Below are 17,421 nucleotides of genomic sequence, written 5' to 3'. Positions count from 1 at the left end.
TTGTTGTTTGGCGGGCCTGGGCTGGGGATTCGAACCCGCCACCTTAGGTGTATGTGGCTGGCACCTTAGCTGCTTGAGCCACGGGCACCAAGCCATGGTGTTTGTCTTTGCTAGGTAGAGTCCCTCTTGTAGTTGTGTCCTGTACCTAAGAGGTGTGCCCTATACCTTACATGGTGCCCATTAACTGGGAGCACCCCACTCGCCCTCCCTCCTTCCTTTTCCCCCCAAAAAGTATTTCATTTTTAAAGGCATGTTTTAGCATCAAATGTCTTTGAAGTTCTGCAAGCTGTAGATTTCACTTAGTGTGATCAAATGTTCCTAAGTTCCATTTATGTAGAGAATTTAATTCAGTTACATCAAAATAATAAGATGCTTACAATCTTTCTAATACTTTTGAATTATCAGTACTGTTATCAGATATGTAAATAAGGGATATTTTAACATTTTTTTACTAAAATATTAACAACCAAAATTATCAGATATGTAAATAAGTGATATTTTAACATTTTTTTACTAAAATATTGACAGCCAAAATTGTGACGACAAAAGCTAATCGTAGTAGCTAATGTTTATTTATTGGTAATCGACTATGTGCCAGATACTATTACTAAACTCTTTATGTGGGTTATCTCATTTATCTCGTTTCTAATAGAGAGAAACAAAAATGCTTATGATTTAGCCAAAATACCCTTTTTTTAATTGGGGCAAAAAATCATTTACAAGATAAATATTCCTTAAATAAAGGATAGACTAAAACATGTCTGATTTTGTATGATTATGTAATTTGCTAATTTTAATGTAAATATTTTAAGAAATGAAGTAAAAATATCAGTAATGCTAGATATGAAGTTATTTTGTTCCTTTTTAGGTCTAAATCTACTTAATACCATTGCAAGGGTCTGAATTAATAAATACCTTAAATAATACCCTAAATTTAATAAACAGACTAATGATTATGTCTAAGGATTTGCTTTGGATTTAGAAAGTAACATTAATCAAAAATAATTTTATGTCAAAGTAATTACTATTATATGATTATGTAGCTGTAGATTATCTCATCCTAGACATTATTGTATTAAGTTTGTTTCAGTAAATAAATTATGATGTAACTGTGGCTTTATTCTATTTTTCAGAAAACTGTGAGGGTAGTGATCAATTTTAAGAAAACCCAGAAGACTATAGTGAGAGTTAGCCCCCACGCCTCACTTCAAGAACTTGTTCCTACCATATGTAGCAAATGTGAGTTTGATCCATTTCATACATTGTTATTAAAGGATTATCAATCTCAGGAGCCCCTGGATTTGACAAAATCTCTTAATGACCTGGGACTAAGAGAATTATATGCCATGGATGTCAGCAGAGGTAAATAAGGCTTTTGTTTATTCATTTAGTAGGATGTGTATTTATGTGTGTATGTGCATCATGTTTGTATATGGGTGTTCTCAAGTTCATAATAGCAAGTTAGTGATTCAAGTTAGGAAGTTAGAGAGAGAAGCAATTACATGGGATCAGGAACAAGAAGAGAAAATTAAATGTAAATAAATAAATTCTGTTACTGAAATTGGAATGAAAACTGATCTTTTCAGCTGTCATCTGCATTTTATGTTTGTCTATCAACTTATGGATTTTTTTTGCTGGAATTTAACTCAGTTCTTTATGGATTTGAGACTTAAATAGAAAATAAAAATTTACGTGTAAATTTATTCTAATCAAGCATGAACCTATGTAGTCTTACTATGGTTTTGTATGAGTCTTAATTATTCAAATTTGCAAATTTCTTACCAATTTTTTTTTAAGGTCAGCACTCAAAAAAGCTAGCTTATAAAGTGAATCAATCTAATTCCATACTTTTTTTTTTTTTTTTTTTTTTTTTTGAGACAGAGTCGCACTCACTATGTCACCCTCAGTAGAAAGCCATGGTCTCACAGCTCACAGCAACCTCAAGCTCTTGGGCTTAAGTGATTCTCTTGCCTCAGCCTCCCAATCAGCTGGGACTACAGGCGCCCGCCACAATGCCCTGCTAATTTTTGTTGCAGTTGTCTTTGTTGTTTAGCTGGCCTGGGCTGGGTTCAAACCCACCACCCTCAGTGTATGTGGCTGGCACCATAACCACTGTGCTATGGGCACCAAGCCGCATAAGTTTTTGAAATAGCTTACAGTGTTAATCTATAGAAATTATGTAATGCATTAAAATGTTGAGATTTTACATATGTTGATTGGTATGGTATCTGATAGACGAATGCAAGCTTATATTTATTCACCATGAATCTAGGATAAATATAAGTTTAGTGAAGGAGACAATTATTTACATACTCTGTGCACAGAGAACATCAAACTTGATCATGAGGGTGTGGCTTGATGTAATCCATAGACTACTTTTTCAACTCAGTGATGTTTTATACTTGAATAAACATCATCTTTGCAGTCAATTTACCCTCTTTTATGCCCCTCCTTCTGTAGCCACTTCTGTTACTGCCTTCAGTAAGTCATCTTTACAAGGTAAGACCCATGAATCAGTAGAAACAAATTGTAACATGAAATTGGGCAAATTGAAAATAAGCTTCTAATTTTACCTTAGTCATGTTTTCTTAACATGACTAATGTGTGCATTCTGTAAAAGATTTTAACTTAGAAAATCTTAGTTTTTTTTCTTTCTTAAAAAACAGTAAAGATCTCCCTGCCCCTTGCTTTCTGAATTTAATTATAATTTCATTTCAATAAATGTTTAAAAGTAATATCATCCTAATGGTGTGAGAAAACGTCTTTCTTACTCTCACACAAGAAAAAATGATTGCTAGGATCTTTGTTGGGTACAAATACTAATAGTTGGATGGCACACCAGAAGGATCTTTGGTTATTTCCACTGAACATAATTCATAATCATCATAATATTATATTCATCACTTGAAATTTTGCAGGCTTTAAATTGTGAATATTTTGTAATAACGTGGACAATGCTTGTGCTAAAATTAGCATGCAAATGATACAAATGTGTTTAATACAATGTGCAAAAAAATCCTTTTACATGAAATTTCGGGAAAGGAAATACATAAAAATTTTAATAGTGGTTTACCTTTGGGTGGTAGGGTTATGTGTGGGTTACTATTGTCATATTTCTTCTCTCTATATTACAGAATGTTATGAGAGGATGTATTACTTTCATAGAGAAAAACTTTATTAAAAATTTTTAATAATAATAAATTCTGGAAATCTTTTTTCTCCTATTAAAAAAGATAGGCTCAAATAATAACTGCAATAATCACCACATATCCTGCCCCCAAGAAAAAAAAAAAAGAAAGAAAGAAAAGCTTAACAAATTGTACACATTATGTGTTATTGGAATTTTCTTTCTTTATCACAGTTTTCCCAGAGCACACTGATGCTCTCAATTCTAAGAATTAGGCCTGTATAAATAATAGTGTGACTATCGTTGGTGGCTGTCAGGAAGACTAGTCTAGTCACAGGCATGGAAAATTCTTCTGATCTTAAACTGCCTAAGAATCAGAAGATAGACTTTTAAAAATCCTGACACTATATTAGCTGTCAAGCTAATTTAATGAGTTGATAGAGGAAATAGCCATATCTGTCTGTATTTTTACCTTCCACTTCCCTAATAGGAGTAATAGATTGAAAAAGGGGGTCTCTGCGGCTCTTTCCGGCGTCAACATTTTGTTACTTGTGCTCTTCTCTTCTGTATACACATAACCCTAAGAAAATGTCATAATCTTTTAGGCCTCGTTTTGAGGATGTTAAATGTACTGATCTCTAATATTCCTTCTGGCCACGGAAGCATGTGGTTTATTCAGGGTATTAAATGTTGTGGCAGAACCTGAAGAGATTAGAGTAGTAAAATGACGAAAATGCCTTTCCAGTGTCAGTATTTACAAGGTCAGTCCAAATTCTCTAAGTGCCTTCCTCCTTATCCTGTCTGATATTATCAAAAGGCTTGGAACTTGGTGTGCAGTTACTCTTAGCTCCTCTTCTAGAAACAGGAAACTGTGGTCTTTGAGCTGCTTTTCTAAGTAAGCTCAAGGCTTCCCTGCTCTCGGTGTTTAACCCTGACTGGCTGTATCCCTGACACAGACTCATAAGTGAAGACTTAGATGATAACTAGTATGAAGGATCCACCGTTGTCTAGAAGTTGCTCTCCCAAGATAACGATGTGAAACATTCTGGTTATATCTATTGCATTGTGTGACCATGTGAGCTTTTCATCTATTATTCTAACTAAATTTAATTGTATATCTACATTCTGTAGGTGGTGAAGTCTATCTTAATGTGAAATAATGACATTTCTAGGGGAAAAAGTATAGATATTATAAATCATCTTTAAATGGATATGAGTTTTTTTGTGTTTCTGCCTTTTAATGCCAATCTTTGAGCAAGTCACTAAAACTCTCCAGTCACTCAGTTCCTTACATCAGTCAGGGCCAAGGAGTAAAAGGGCTGGAACTGATAACTTACGATACCTCCCTCCCGGGGTTGTTCTGAGAAACAAATGAGGCACATGAAAAAATCTTAAACCAGAAAGCATTATCCACATGTTTGTTAATGTTAGCTGTTGGCATTGTCAAGCTCATTGGGCCAAATGCATCTCACTTACTTAATTTTTGAATCATCATATTTAAAAGTTTTAGTAAAATAGAATTTTCCTTCCATATGTTAATGAGGAAATTGCATTAATGTGCTTATTGGTGTTAACTGGCTTTGCTTTCCCGAAGTAGGCCATTCTATGCCATAGTTTGTCTTTTTCATTTTAAAAATTTCAGATAAAGCGTCTAAGACTGTACATTTACCCCCAAGGTTTAGCTCTATCTTACAAGTTTCAATACATAGTACTTTGTTTCAAATGTCATTAAAGGTATATTGTGATTTATAGTAAAACCCATATGTTTCATAGAAGAAAGTTTTTGAATTTTATAGATCCCTGCTCCTTGTCATTATATCTTTAATTGCTTTTTCAATTTGCTATTCTTTAGTTGAAGAATCCAGGTAATCTGTCTTATGGAGTTTTCTACATTCAGAATTTTGTTGATTATATCCTGTTGTGTCATTTGATGTTTCTTCATCCCCTCTATTTCCTACAAATTTATGGTTCAATCTAGAGATTTCTAAGATTTTGGTGAGAGACTTTTGGCAAGAACACTTCACGGGACATTGCATGCTTACTTTAGCAAACACATGATGACAAGTTATTTGTCTGATGTTAGCCATCTATGATCATTGCCTGCCTCTTACTGAGGTGTTGAAAAATGGTGATAATCTATAACAAATATTTCTTTAATGATCAGCTCAGATACCGCTAAAAAAGTAAACATTCCTGTGTCAGCTATTTGACTATGAAGGTAGAATTCAGTTAGAAGGGTGGAATAAAATTGGATTCTTTTGTCTTCCTCAGTTTTTAAGATAACAGGCTCATTCTCTAGCATTACACGAAGGTGGACAATGAGGATGAATTATTTTTTCAGGATTATCAGGAATGTATAGCATTGAACAAATGTGTTATGTTTCAAGTTAGTTACTCTTACAATGCCCAAACCGGCGTGATTTTTTGCCAGTAGAAACCATCTCAGGTCCCTGAGTACTTTTTGACGTGACTCTAGTAGAGTTTGATGTAATAGCTTCCTTTCTGCTGTGACAAGATATTCCAAACTTACATTCATTTCTATCATCAAAAGATCAACCATTCTCAAGAAATCATGGTTCCTTTTAATGGAAGATGGAATTTAGAGATAGACTGGGCTCGGGTGGCTCAGTGCTACTAGTTTTGTCATTGTTTGTAAGACCTGTTAATTGAGTCCTAAGAAATTCCTTTTGGAAAATTTTAAAGAAGTATTACATATGCAACCTTAAGGTGTGACGTTTGCCCTTCTAGTTAAAGTAGGGTTTCCCGATTTTTGTACTGTTAAGATCTGAGGTCGGGTGATTCTTTGCTGTTGGGGCTGCCTGGCATTTGCACTGAGTTTAGCCTCATCATTGCCCTCTGCACAGCAAATGCCAGTGGCACTTTCTCCTAAGCTCCCTTCCAGTTGTGACAACCAAAATTATCCCCAGAAATTATCCAGTGCCCTTTAGAGGGCAAAAAAGCACCCAATTGAGACCCACCAGATTAAAGAAATAACTATTACGAAACATTTAACGAAGTACTAAGTAATTATAAGGAGAACAAAATATTCCATGATAATTTAGCTTTAAAAATTATAATCAAACAAGGGACAAACTATATGAGAGAAACTTCATATTCATTTGGGGTACCCAATGCTTATGTAAATAAGGGATATTTTAACATTTTTTTACTAAAATATTAACAACCAAAATTATCAGATATGTAAATAAGTGATATTTTAACATTTTTTTACTAAAATATTGACAGCCAAAATTGTGACGACAAAAGCTAATCGTAGTAGCTAATGTTTATTTATTGGTAATCGACTATGTGCCAGATACTATTACTAAACTCTTTATGTGGGTTATCTCATTTATCTCGTTTCTAATAGAGAGAAACAAAAATGCTTATGATTTAGCCAAAATACCCTTTTTTTAATTGGGGCAAAAAATCATTTACCCAAAATCATTTACTTCAAAGTTATTATGTATAGAACACAGACTGTGACTCACCAAGCCTGGAGCATATGTCCCAGATCTGTTATTTCCCAGTCGTTGGCCCTGATTATTTCTCTTCGTTTCTTTGAGCTTCAGTTTCCTCTGCAGTGAAATAAGAATAATATTTTCTTGTTGCTTTAAGAATTTAATAGGCTCTAAGGTACTTAGCAGAGTTCCTGGTTTGTAGACTATAATTAGGAACTTTGATTATTAGATACATTTTTAAAGGAAAAGCAAAAGAAGAAAATCTTGCAAGTGAACATTCAATCCAAGGTACAAAAGTAAGATGCTTTTCTTCTATTTTAGAATCCTGCCAAATATCTCAAAACCTAGACATTATGAAGGACAAGGAAAACAAAGGATTTTTCAGCTTTTTTCAACGCAGTAAGAAAAAGCGGGAGCAAGTAAGCATGTAACGTTTTATGAGATTCTTCACATTGTTTTAATTACAAGTGCTTTGTATCTGGGAATTACATACAGAGTGTACCTTTAATTCCTTATTAGACGGCAAGTGCTCCTGCAACCCCGCTAATAAATAAGCACCGCCCGACTTTTATGAGGTCCAATACCGTTTCGAAACCATATGTTTCAAACACCCTACCGTCAGATGCACCCAAGAAGAGGCGGGCTCCGTTGCCCCCCATGCCAGCGTCTCAGAGCGTCCCCCAGGACCTTGCACAGGCCCAGGAGAGTCCAGCTTCTTGTGTAGTGAAATCCATGAGTGTGGATGAAACAGATAAGGTGCGTAGTTTTGCTCTTTTCATTTTTGTTGTAAGTTTTATTTCGTTTCTAGTTATAGTGGATACATAACAGTTGTATGTATTTGGGGGTTCCTGTGATGTTCCGATGCAGGCATACAACACATAATTACCAAGTCAGAGTAACTGGGGTGCCAGTACCTTACATGTTTATTGTTCCTGTGTGTTAGCAACATTCCAATTCCACTCTTTCAGTTACTTTAAAAGATACAATAAATTACTGTTACCTGTAGTCACCCTGCTGTCCTACAGAATACTAGATCTACCTTCATTCTGTCTACCTAAATGAAGGCCATCTAGTTTTCCTGTTACCTAACTTGTCTTTTCCACATAAGCTACTAAGAAATAGTCCTAATAATAGTAATTAGCTAGAGTTACTGATATGTAATAAGATGAATTAGTTATGAATTAGTTATACGTAATAAGATGAATTAGTTATTAATAAGTTGGTATTGGGGAGGTCCTCTCTCTATACATATACACTTATGTGATGCATATGATGCAATAAAAAAGTGTCAGTTTGAAGTAGCTTTAATATTCAAGCAAATAATTATCCATAAATCCAATGTCTTGATTTGCTAAGCCCCGACCATGGGCACTTGCTTAATGTACACATTAGAAATGAACTATACTGCTTGTTTTTAATAGTTTTCTTCTTAAAAAACACCAACACGGTCTTTGTATTGTGTTCTTGAGTTGCTAACTACATGTATCTCCTTGACCGAAATCCTGATTTCTAGGCCAGGCACGGTGGCTCATGCCTATAATCCTAGCACTTGGGAGGACAAGGCAGGTGGATTGCCTGAGCTCACAGGTTCAAGACCAGCCTGAGCCAGAGCGGGACCTTGTCTCAAAAAGTAGCCAGGCATTGTGGGGGCACATATAGGCCCAACTTCTTGGGAGGCTGAGGTGAGAGATGCTTGAGCCCAGGAGTTTGAGATTGCTGAGGGATATGATGCTACAGCACTCTACCATGGGTGACAAAGTGAGACTCTGTCTCCAAAAAAAAAAAAAAATCCTGATTTCTACCTGGTCCATAGACACTCTGTAGCAAGAAAAGAAAATTAGCCTTTTTAAAATGTATTCCAGTTAACTTTACAAACGCCTATCTTCAAAACACTGTTCTAGGTGTACCTTTTCATCAAAATTTCTTACTATTCACCTTGAATCCCAAATTTTTCCCAAGTGTGCAATTTTGTGGGGTTTTTTGTTTTTTTTTTTTTTGAGACAGAGCCTCAAGCTGTCACCCTGGGTAGAGTGCCATGGCTTCACTGGTCACAGTAACCTCCAACTCCTGGGCTCAAGCGAGTCTCCTGCCTCAGCCTCCCAAGTAGCTGGGACCACAGGTGCCCGCCACAATGCCCGGCTATTTTTTGATTGCAGCCATTATTGTCGTTTGGCGGGTCCGGGCTGGATTTGAACCTGCCACCTTAGGTGTATGTGGCTGGCGCCTTAGCCGCTTGAGCCACAGGCGCTGAGCCCAAGTGTGCAATTTTGCAGGGATCCATTTGCATACCACTTCTCAAGATTAAACCATCTGAATATGCCTTGCTTTATATGAAATATAAATGAATTTTTAGGTAAATGTGATTCAACATAAGACCATATATTTTGTTGTTTGTAATTGGGCAGTATGTTTTAAGTAACTTTGAGAGCAAAATTTATTTTGAGGTATTTGAGAAACTGAACTGTTCCTGTGTCAAGTTAAAGGATTTCCCTCCCCACCCCTGCCTTGGAAGCTTAGTAAATTCAATGCTCAGGTAAATTAACTCCTCCTAAGCACCTAATGAACACTTCTGTGCCTCCATAACTTTTTTTTGGTAGAGTGCAGTGGTGTCATCATAGCTTACAGCAACCTTAAGGCCTTGGGCTCAAGCAATCCTCTTTGCCTCAGCCTCTCGAGTAGGTACAACTACAGGTGTGCACCACCATGCCCAGCTAATTTTTCTATGCTTGGTAGAAACAAGGTCTTACTCCTGCTCAAGCTCCTCTCAGACTACTGAGCTCAAGCAATCCACTGGCCTTGCGCTCCCAGAGTGCTAGGATTACAGGCTTGAGCTGCCACATCCAGCCCACATACTTCCTTAACTTGAACAAAAAAAAAACCATAGTTTTGAATTTAGTTTATAAATGAACTTGAACAAAAAAAAAAAAAAAAAACAACCATAGTTTTGAATTTAGTTTATAAATGATCATGTATCTTTAGAAAGTAAATAGCAACTCAAAAACTACATAGAAATGAGTTTTAGAAATACTTAATCTCAGTAGTTATTTGGAAATCATCTATTAAGCTGTCTTATTAAGGTTTGTTTCACATGAAAGACTCATGTACTGCCAAAGTTTTCCAGGGTAACTGTTTGGTAGTTGGGCGAAGCTTCACAGAACAGGTGATGCCTAAGGTCAGTCTTATGATGCGTACGGACGTGCAGCTGTTATGTGAAAAAACCCTGTTCAGAGATACAGGAATGTGGCAAGAACAAGAAATAGATTGAAACTTAGTGAGCTAAGCGGGGCAAGTCTGGGTTCCTAAGACTTCATTTTGTACTTGGAGCTCCTTTACTTTCTTCATAATAAAAAGTAGCATTTTCAGGATTGTTTTATATTTTTAAGTACCATAAAACTACCTCTTAAGAGTGTAAATTATTATAATCCCAAGTAGCTATGAAAGTCTATCCTTTTTTTAATATAGAAATTAATCTTAGCCCCCACTCACGAGTCTTTCTGCCAGCTGTCCCCGTCCAATCTATTCCAGCAAACTTCCTTTTGTGCCTGGATCCTCAGGGGGTCTATGTTGTCTTTCTAATAGTCTATTTCTTAAAATTCTGGGCTGTGCTACCAGTGACCTCATCAAAGCTATTTCTTTTGATTTCTCACCCTCTGCTCTATGACCACCGGGTGCCCCCATGTTAAGTAATCTTTTATAAAAGTATGTTGCCTTTGGCAAACCACACATCTTTATACAATTTTCTAATTATTTTTTTCTTTTGATCTCGACATCTGGTTAGCTCTTTGATGTATTGTTCAGTAGGACGAAGAATTATTTGTTTTTCCCTAGAGAAGATGAAGAAGCATTTTTTATTTATTCATTACAAAAATTCTGAATGGTTCAGCCGTGGGTCTGTTTGTATGCATGTGTGTGTGCATGCACACACGTGAGTTCATCCCTTCCTCGGCAGCCCAGACTTCATTTCCTTAACTTCGTGGCCACATCGATGTGAATAATCACTCCTGGGTCTTGATTTTCCTTTTTCCTTGGTCTTAGTACTTTTCTTATATCTCTACCCTCTTCGTGTTTTTTTCTTTTTTCCTTTGCCACTACTTCCTTTACCTATTTTCTAAATCTGAAGATACTGAATCCTTGGCTCTCAGCCTGTATTTACTGCACTCTTTCAAAGACATCTATTCTTTTTTGAGTTCATGGGCTAATGGTTCTCAGCTGTGGTGGTTTGAATAGTGTCCCTTGCCCTAGAAGATGCATCCTTGTCCTCACCCATCAAACCTGTGAGTGTGACCTTGTTTAGAAATAGTTTTTCGGATGTAATGAAGGTAAGGATCTAAAGGTGAGACGATGAGATCAGGAGAGAAGACGCACACGGGCACAGTGACGCAGAAGATAAATCTGAGATTGACCTCAGGATGCCACAGCCGGGGAATGCCAGGAGCCACAAAAAGATGGGAATAGACAAGGGAGGATTTTCCCCTACTATTTTCAAAAGAAGGATGGTCCTGCCCACACCTTGACTTGTGTCCTTCAGAAACCGTGGAAGAATAAGTTTCTATTGTTTTAAGCCGCCCAGTCATTGTAGGCAGCCCTAGGACAGGGATACATCAACTTTGTGTTTCTCATACCAGTATTCTTCCAGTTCGTTTGAATCGCCTAGTGCCTCATCACTACCTGGACTACAGCAGATTTTAAGACCAAACTGGTTTTTTTTTTTCTTTCCCAGACTAAAGAGCTCAAAATTATCTTTGATGTCCTTTATTTTCTCACTTTTAATTAGAGACCCAAACTTCATTCAGTCTTTCTTCATAATGTCTTCCATTCCCTAGGCTACGTTATTCCTGAAGAAATCTAGGGCAGTTACTGTTATTGTGACATTTATATATTTTTTTAATTATCACTTCCCAGTTCAGAAACTTTGGAGAGCTGTCTGTGATTTTGGGGGGCCTTCAAGTTACTCTACAAACTAATCACACTTTTACTTTTAAAAGGTAGTTCCTCATCATTTTTAGGATGCTTCTAACTAAAACCAGAAGATTTGACTCACTGTGGCTAATGCAAAATCTTGCTCCCTACCTTTTCAGAATGGAATGATCCCACCTATATCTTTCCAAAGATAATAGATGCATGTATAAGCCAATATTCATGCTACATATTTTTTTTTGCCAGGTGTTCATATGCTATATATATTGTAATATCTCACTTTTTGGAGTGAAATGATTTAATTTGGATATCCTTATCACTGTATAAAAGGCTTCCCCTTTTTAATGATTGCATAATATTATGTTGATAGATATAACATGACTTAGTTACCTCATCCTCTAAAGATAGATATTAGGGTTATATTATTATTTAAGCTTTGTATCATTATTTAATTTTTGTGTTTTTCTTCTCCTCAGTGTTCCCCAACAAAATTCTGTAACATAGTAGGTGTTCAAGGGAATTGATAAGTAACAATTAACCACAGTTTTTATGTACTATATATAAGGAAAATGTCTGTCATATTTATATCATAAAATTTTTGTATTTCATTTGTATATCTGGTTAATTTTTCAGAAGTTCCTGGGTAACTTAAATATTGTTTATATTTCTTTTTGTAGTCATCAAACCACATAATTTTAGATGTATTTTTCTTAAGATTTTACAAAAAAGTCAGAATTTTGGTAAGGTTGTGTTGAAAAGTTGAATATCAATAACTAAAACATGCTATATATTACATAATGCATATAAATGTTTGAAATTGTTTATAACAACAGGTTTAGAAATTCAGGAAATGCAGCTAAATAATGTAAATTTATAGGTGAATTTTATTTTGTTGTTTAAGTTTAAATTCAAGCATAGTCACTATCACTAAAAACACATCCATTTTAACAATTTAATTTTGACTTTGAAATTTTAAGAAGTCACTATATTTTATGATTAAAAGTACCCACATGTCTGGAAAAATAAAAACTGGAAGGAAAAAAATATATAACCAAATCAGTTCTAGTTACATGAAGAAATTTTGGATAAAGTTTTATCCTGTAATTTTTTTGTTTGTTTAGGATGCAACATAAACCACAAGGGTGCGCTGTTTAACAGAAGTACAGCATTCTGATTTTTCTGTTTCTTACCCCAAAGCATCCTTTAATAAACCAAAAGAAGATAATAGAAATAGTTATATCATATTAGAAATAGAAAATACTTATTTCATGTGGGTGAAGAGATAAAAATATTAATGCATGGCAAAGTTATTTGTAATTAGCAGTTTTATTCATTTTGAGCTTTTCCATCATTTTGGTGTTTTTTCAAGTAGCCACTGATACTGTGTTTGCTGAGTCAAGGTTTACTGAGAAGTCAGTCTGTCTACAGCTTGGAGAGAACTTGGTCAACTGTACTACTTTATGATGCTTGACTGTCTCCATTTGATTATTTGCCTCATTGCTCTAAGACGTTTCTCCATACTGACAATTTAAGGCATTTGGATAATGATTTTGTAGCTTATACTGAGAATACATGTATTCAATTCAAAGGCTCTCGATTTTCTGAGTTAATTTTGACCGCCGATTATACCATTTCAAAAGAAGATAAAAAAACAGTCACGTTAGTGAAATAACTTAACCTTTTTGGAACTATTTCTGCTTCTAAAATTATTTTCTCAATCTAAAGAGTAAATGTTAAGGAATGACTATTTCACTGTCGCTGCTATAGTGTCCTCTTCAAGTCCCTAAATTGCTCTGTAGTCTGTTTCCTGTGATTTCAAGCCAATGTCACTTTCCCTATAATAGTGAAGATGTTGTCTTGCATGAAAATGTTTATTACGAAAAGAAAACTTCCTATTAGAAATCTCTGGCAGTTTGAGGGGGATACTTTTTGAACATTTTGTGAATATGATGCTGCCTAAGGATTTGAAATATGACTTGTGAAATAAGATAGATAATAATAACCTCATGCTGTTATTCACATGAGCCATATTACATGCATTACCATATAAAATGTGCGGATACATAGTTATTTATAATAATATTGAAATTTGTAAAGCAATGTCAGATATGCAATGACATTGGCTTAAATTTGAAAGCTACTTAGAGTTCTGGGATAAACTGTGTTCAGAAGCCTAGTTTCTGCACCATATCTGCAGACATCTGAGGAACACGTTTAATAAAGTCCATGGGGGACCAATGTCCTGATGTTATTGACAAATTATTCTCGTAAGCCTATTTTACATTTGATAAAGTGTTAAAAAGAAGTTGTGGGCAATCTTAACCTATAGAATCCGCACAATTTTTGGAGAATTTTTCACTTGGCACATTGGGTGTGGCTTTGCTGCTTGGAATTGTATATATATAACAGCAAGCAGCTCTTCTGGCTTCAGTGGATCACAGTATATCCTTTCCTTTTTCTTTCTTTCTTCTGTTTTTTTTTTAAAGACAGTCTCAAGCTGTTGCCCCGGGCTAGAGTGTCCTGGGGTCAGCCTAACTCACAGCATCCACAAACTCATGGGCTCAAGTTAACCTTCTGGCTCAGCCTATGGAATCGCTGAGACTCCAGGCACCTGACACAAGGCTTGGCTGATTTTTTTTCCCTATTTTTAGTAGAGACGAGGTCTCACTCTTACTCAGGTTGGTCTTGAACTCCTGAGATCAAGTGATTCTCCCACCTCTGCTTCCCAGAGTGTTATGATGACCGGGTGGGTGTGAGCTGCCACTCCTGGCCCATCATTTTCTTTAGAATATTGGGTTCTGGCTGAAAACACGGCCAGGAATAATCTTTACTGAACATTTGTTTGGGTCTCATATTGCATTCTGCTGCAGACACTCAGATATTGAGAAATTGAAAGGTTTTGCCATCTAGTATTATGCAAGTGAAATTTGATACTCAGAGTGTTAGTTTTTTAACGACTGACTTAATTTTTAAAAAATATTTTACATTATTCACCTTTTACTCAATTTTATCATTATTACCTAACATGGTTTACAAGCGGATAAGTTGATTTATTACCACATACTTTTGAAATGAACAGGTATATATTTGTTCTTATTTTACTTAATTACTCTGTTTAAAACATGTGGGATTAATATTAAGGTTGTACTTCCCTGCTGTAATAGACTACACAGTTGTAATCTTTAAGAAATGTATTTCTTTTTAGATTTTTATCTAGGTTATCGCATAGCATTTTATTTTCCCCTTCACTTTCCTCTTACATTTATTATATAGAAAGTGGACCACACACATATTTCTACAATTGCTTAGGAACAGTGGTTACCATGGTATTTGCAGTTTGATATACGGAATACAGCTGTCTGTATTTCCAAAAATATGACTGGCTTCATTCAGTAGAGGGAATGTATTAGTACGGTGTAATATTTAATCTGCTTTCATTTTTAAGGCTCTTCCAGATATAATACATACTTTGTCATTGTAGTTTTCATCAGATTTTCAGAGAGTCATCATCATAATAACCAAAGCAGTGGTGATGGCTTCCATAATGCTGATTAGTGTCCCGGACAGGGCTCTAAGAACACCGTTCATTTAATCCTCACAAAAAGCCTCTGAGCTGTTGCTTTTTAGGTTTCTGTCCGTTTTACCTCTGACCTAAAAATGAAAAACTATTTTCGTTATAAAGTTGTTGAACTTTAAAGAAAAATACTATTCAAAGAACAGTCAGCCTTTTGTGAAATTAATGTGGATTTCTCTTTATCTATTAGTATACATAATGTTGTACCTCTCTGAAATAGCATACTGAGTTATAATAATAAAATAGCACTGAAAATAATCAGCGTGAGGAGGCTTTCTTTACCAGGCCACATAGTATGAGGTTTACTTAGCCCCTCTCTACCTCTGTGATAGTTGAGACCTCATGGGGATACTTGCTTCTCTCTGTGTTAACAGAGGCCAGGGCAGAGAGAAAAGCAGGTCTCTTTTCCAGGAGTTACAGCGATAAGCTTATGGGGTCACTTGGATACTCCCTGCCTACCTCAACTCCTTTTCTGGAGCAACTAAGTTGGTCTCAGTTTGTTCCCTTGATTGAAGCTTCCCTCTGGTTTAGGCCCTAGACTCAGTTGACCTGTGGATATTTCCTAATCCAGGCATCCTCAAACTACGGCCTGCCGAGGACATTTATCCAGACCACCGGGTGTTTTTGCTGCTGCTGCCTGTCCTGCTTGGCAGCCAACTCGTCCCGGGGCCCACAGTCTGGCCCTCTAATGGTCTGAAGGACAGTGAATTGGCCCCCTGTTTAAAACATTTGAGGACCCCTGTTAGTCTGTCCCTAGAAACACCTCTCTCTAACCCTCAGTGTGTGATCACAGAGAAGCATGGTTACCACCATTACCTGTCTTTTAAACTTGACCCTGGGCTATGCTGGCTTCTGGTTCAGCCTGTCTTTTTTTCATCCAAGATTACTTCTGAGCTAGGTCACCACCTTTGGACTTCTAAAAACTGTAATAAGCAAAGATTACTACTGGGTAAGACTTGGTTTTATGCTATCTCGAAGTTTTAGAGTTGATAAAATGAAAGCACAGATTGCCTCAGCAAGAGTGAGGTAAAAGCCTTTCAGAGGCCAACACAGGTTTGTAAATCCATGTTGGTCCCCCACCCAGCCTCCCCTCTCCCCCCAGTTTCCTTTGAGAAGGGCTGGAAAGGGAGTATGTTGTGGTGAGGACGCCCAGAGAGATAGTCTGGCTCCTACTAATACGTCTATTAGGTTCTTCTCTGTTGTCATTTTCTCTTTCATCATCTTTTTCATCTTCATTGACCTTTGTATGGCTTTGTTTTCTCGTCTGTTAAATGAGGTATTATAACTAAATTTCTCAAAGTCTAGCATTATAAAACTCTAGCATTATAAAACTGTTATTGTTTTGTTATCTTTTAAAGTTGGCCTTTCACAGATTACGTACTTTAGCGTGTGAACTTTTGACTTGATCGGTGTTAGCTGGGTACTGTGATGCCTAGTCCTGGTGTCGCTCTTCTGAGGATTTCCCAAACCAAAAGGACTCTAGCAAAATATATCTTTGAAGAACTGACATTTTTCTTCCCAAACTCCATTTGTAACACAGAAGTCGACATAGTTATATGGGCATCGCTGAAAAGGCGTAAGAGATTTGAAGTGTGGTGAAGACAGAATCAGGTTGAGGAGTTTGTTAGCCAGAGGATAAAAATGTTACCTTGACGAATAATGTTTTAAAGTACATGATTTTGAGAGAAATGTAGTGGTGAGCTTGGCCACTCAGAATCCTCTCAAGGGCTTTAATTTTGATTAGTAATCAAAAAGGTGCCACCTACTAGTGGTAGTGACATTTAGAATATCTATAATTGAATCCAGCGTTAATCTCCTCGCTCCTTTTCATAGGACTTGTTTCAGCAGTTTGATTGGAGCAGCGTTAAAATTGGCTGCACAGATGACAGCTTATGCAGTGTAGGTTTTCCAGGGCCAGTCCCTGAGACTCCTGTCCTATTTTTCCCTTCTCTATTGCAATTGTTTGTGACCCCATGTGGTCCCCCATCACTTTGATGCGATTTTCATTTTTTTACACAGTCTTGCTTTGTTGCCTGCGTTAGAGTGTCAGGGCCTCAGCCTTACTCACAGCAACCTCAAACTCCAGGGCTCAAGCAATCCTCCTACCTCAGCCTCCCAGTGTGCTAGGAGTACAGGCATCAAAAATAAACTTGTCCTGCTCATATTTTATTTTTAAAAAAAACTTAACAACAGGCTCGCGCCTGTGGCTCAAGCAGCTAAGGCGCCAGCCACATACACCTAAGGTGGCAGGTTCAAATCCTCAGCCCGGGCCTGCCAAACAACAATGATGGCTGCAACCAAAAAATGGCCAGGCGTTGTGGTGGGCGCCTGTAGTCCCAGCT

The 17,421-nt window shown here is 36.6% G+C and overlaps 1 protein-coding gene across 1 annotated transcript in view; it reads left to right on the top strand.

The window, feature by feature from the left end:
- Positions 1-17,421, top strand: part of COBLL1 (cordon-bleu WH2 repeat protein like 1) — a 161,651-nt gene that overhangs the window by 130,505 nt on the left and 13,725 nt on the right. The window contains 3 exon segments of the mRNA XM_023516365.1: positions 1,134-1,362; positions 6,910-7,007; positions 7,108-7,344. Of these exon segments, the coding sequence (XP_023372133.1) occupies positions 1,134-1,362; positions 6,910-7,007; positions 7,108-7,344 (564 nt within the window).

Source organism: Otolemur garnettii, unplaced genomic scaffold (genome assembly GCF_000181295.1).
Source record: "Otolemur garnettii isolate 467f Iridium unplaced genomic scaffold, OtoGar3 scaffold00090, whole genome shotgun sequence".
Taxonomy (NCBI): domain Eukaryota; kingdom Metazoa; phylum Chordata; class Mammalia; order Primates; family Galagidae; genus Otolemur; species Otolemur garnettii.
Note: the sequence above shows the minus strand (reverse complement) of the source record. Positions and strands in the feature narration are given on the sequence as shown.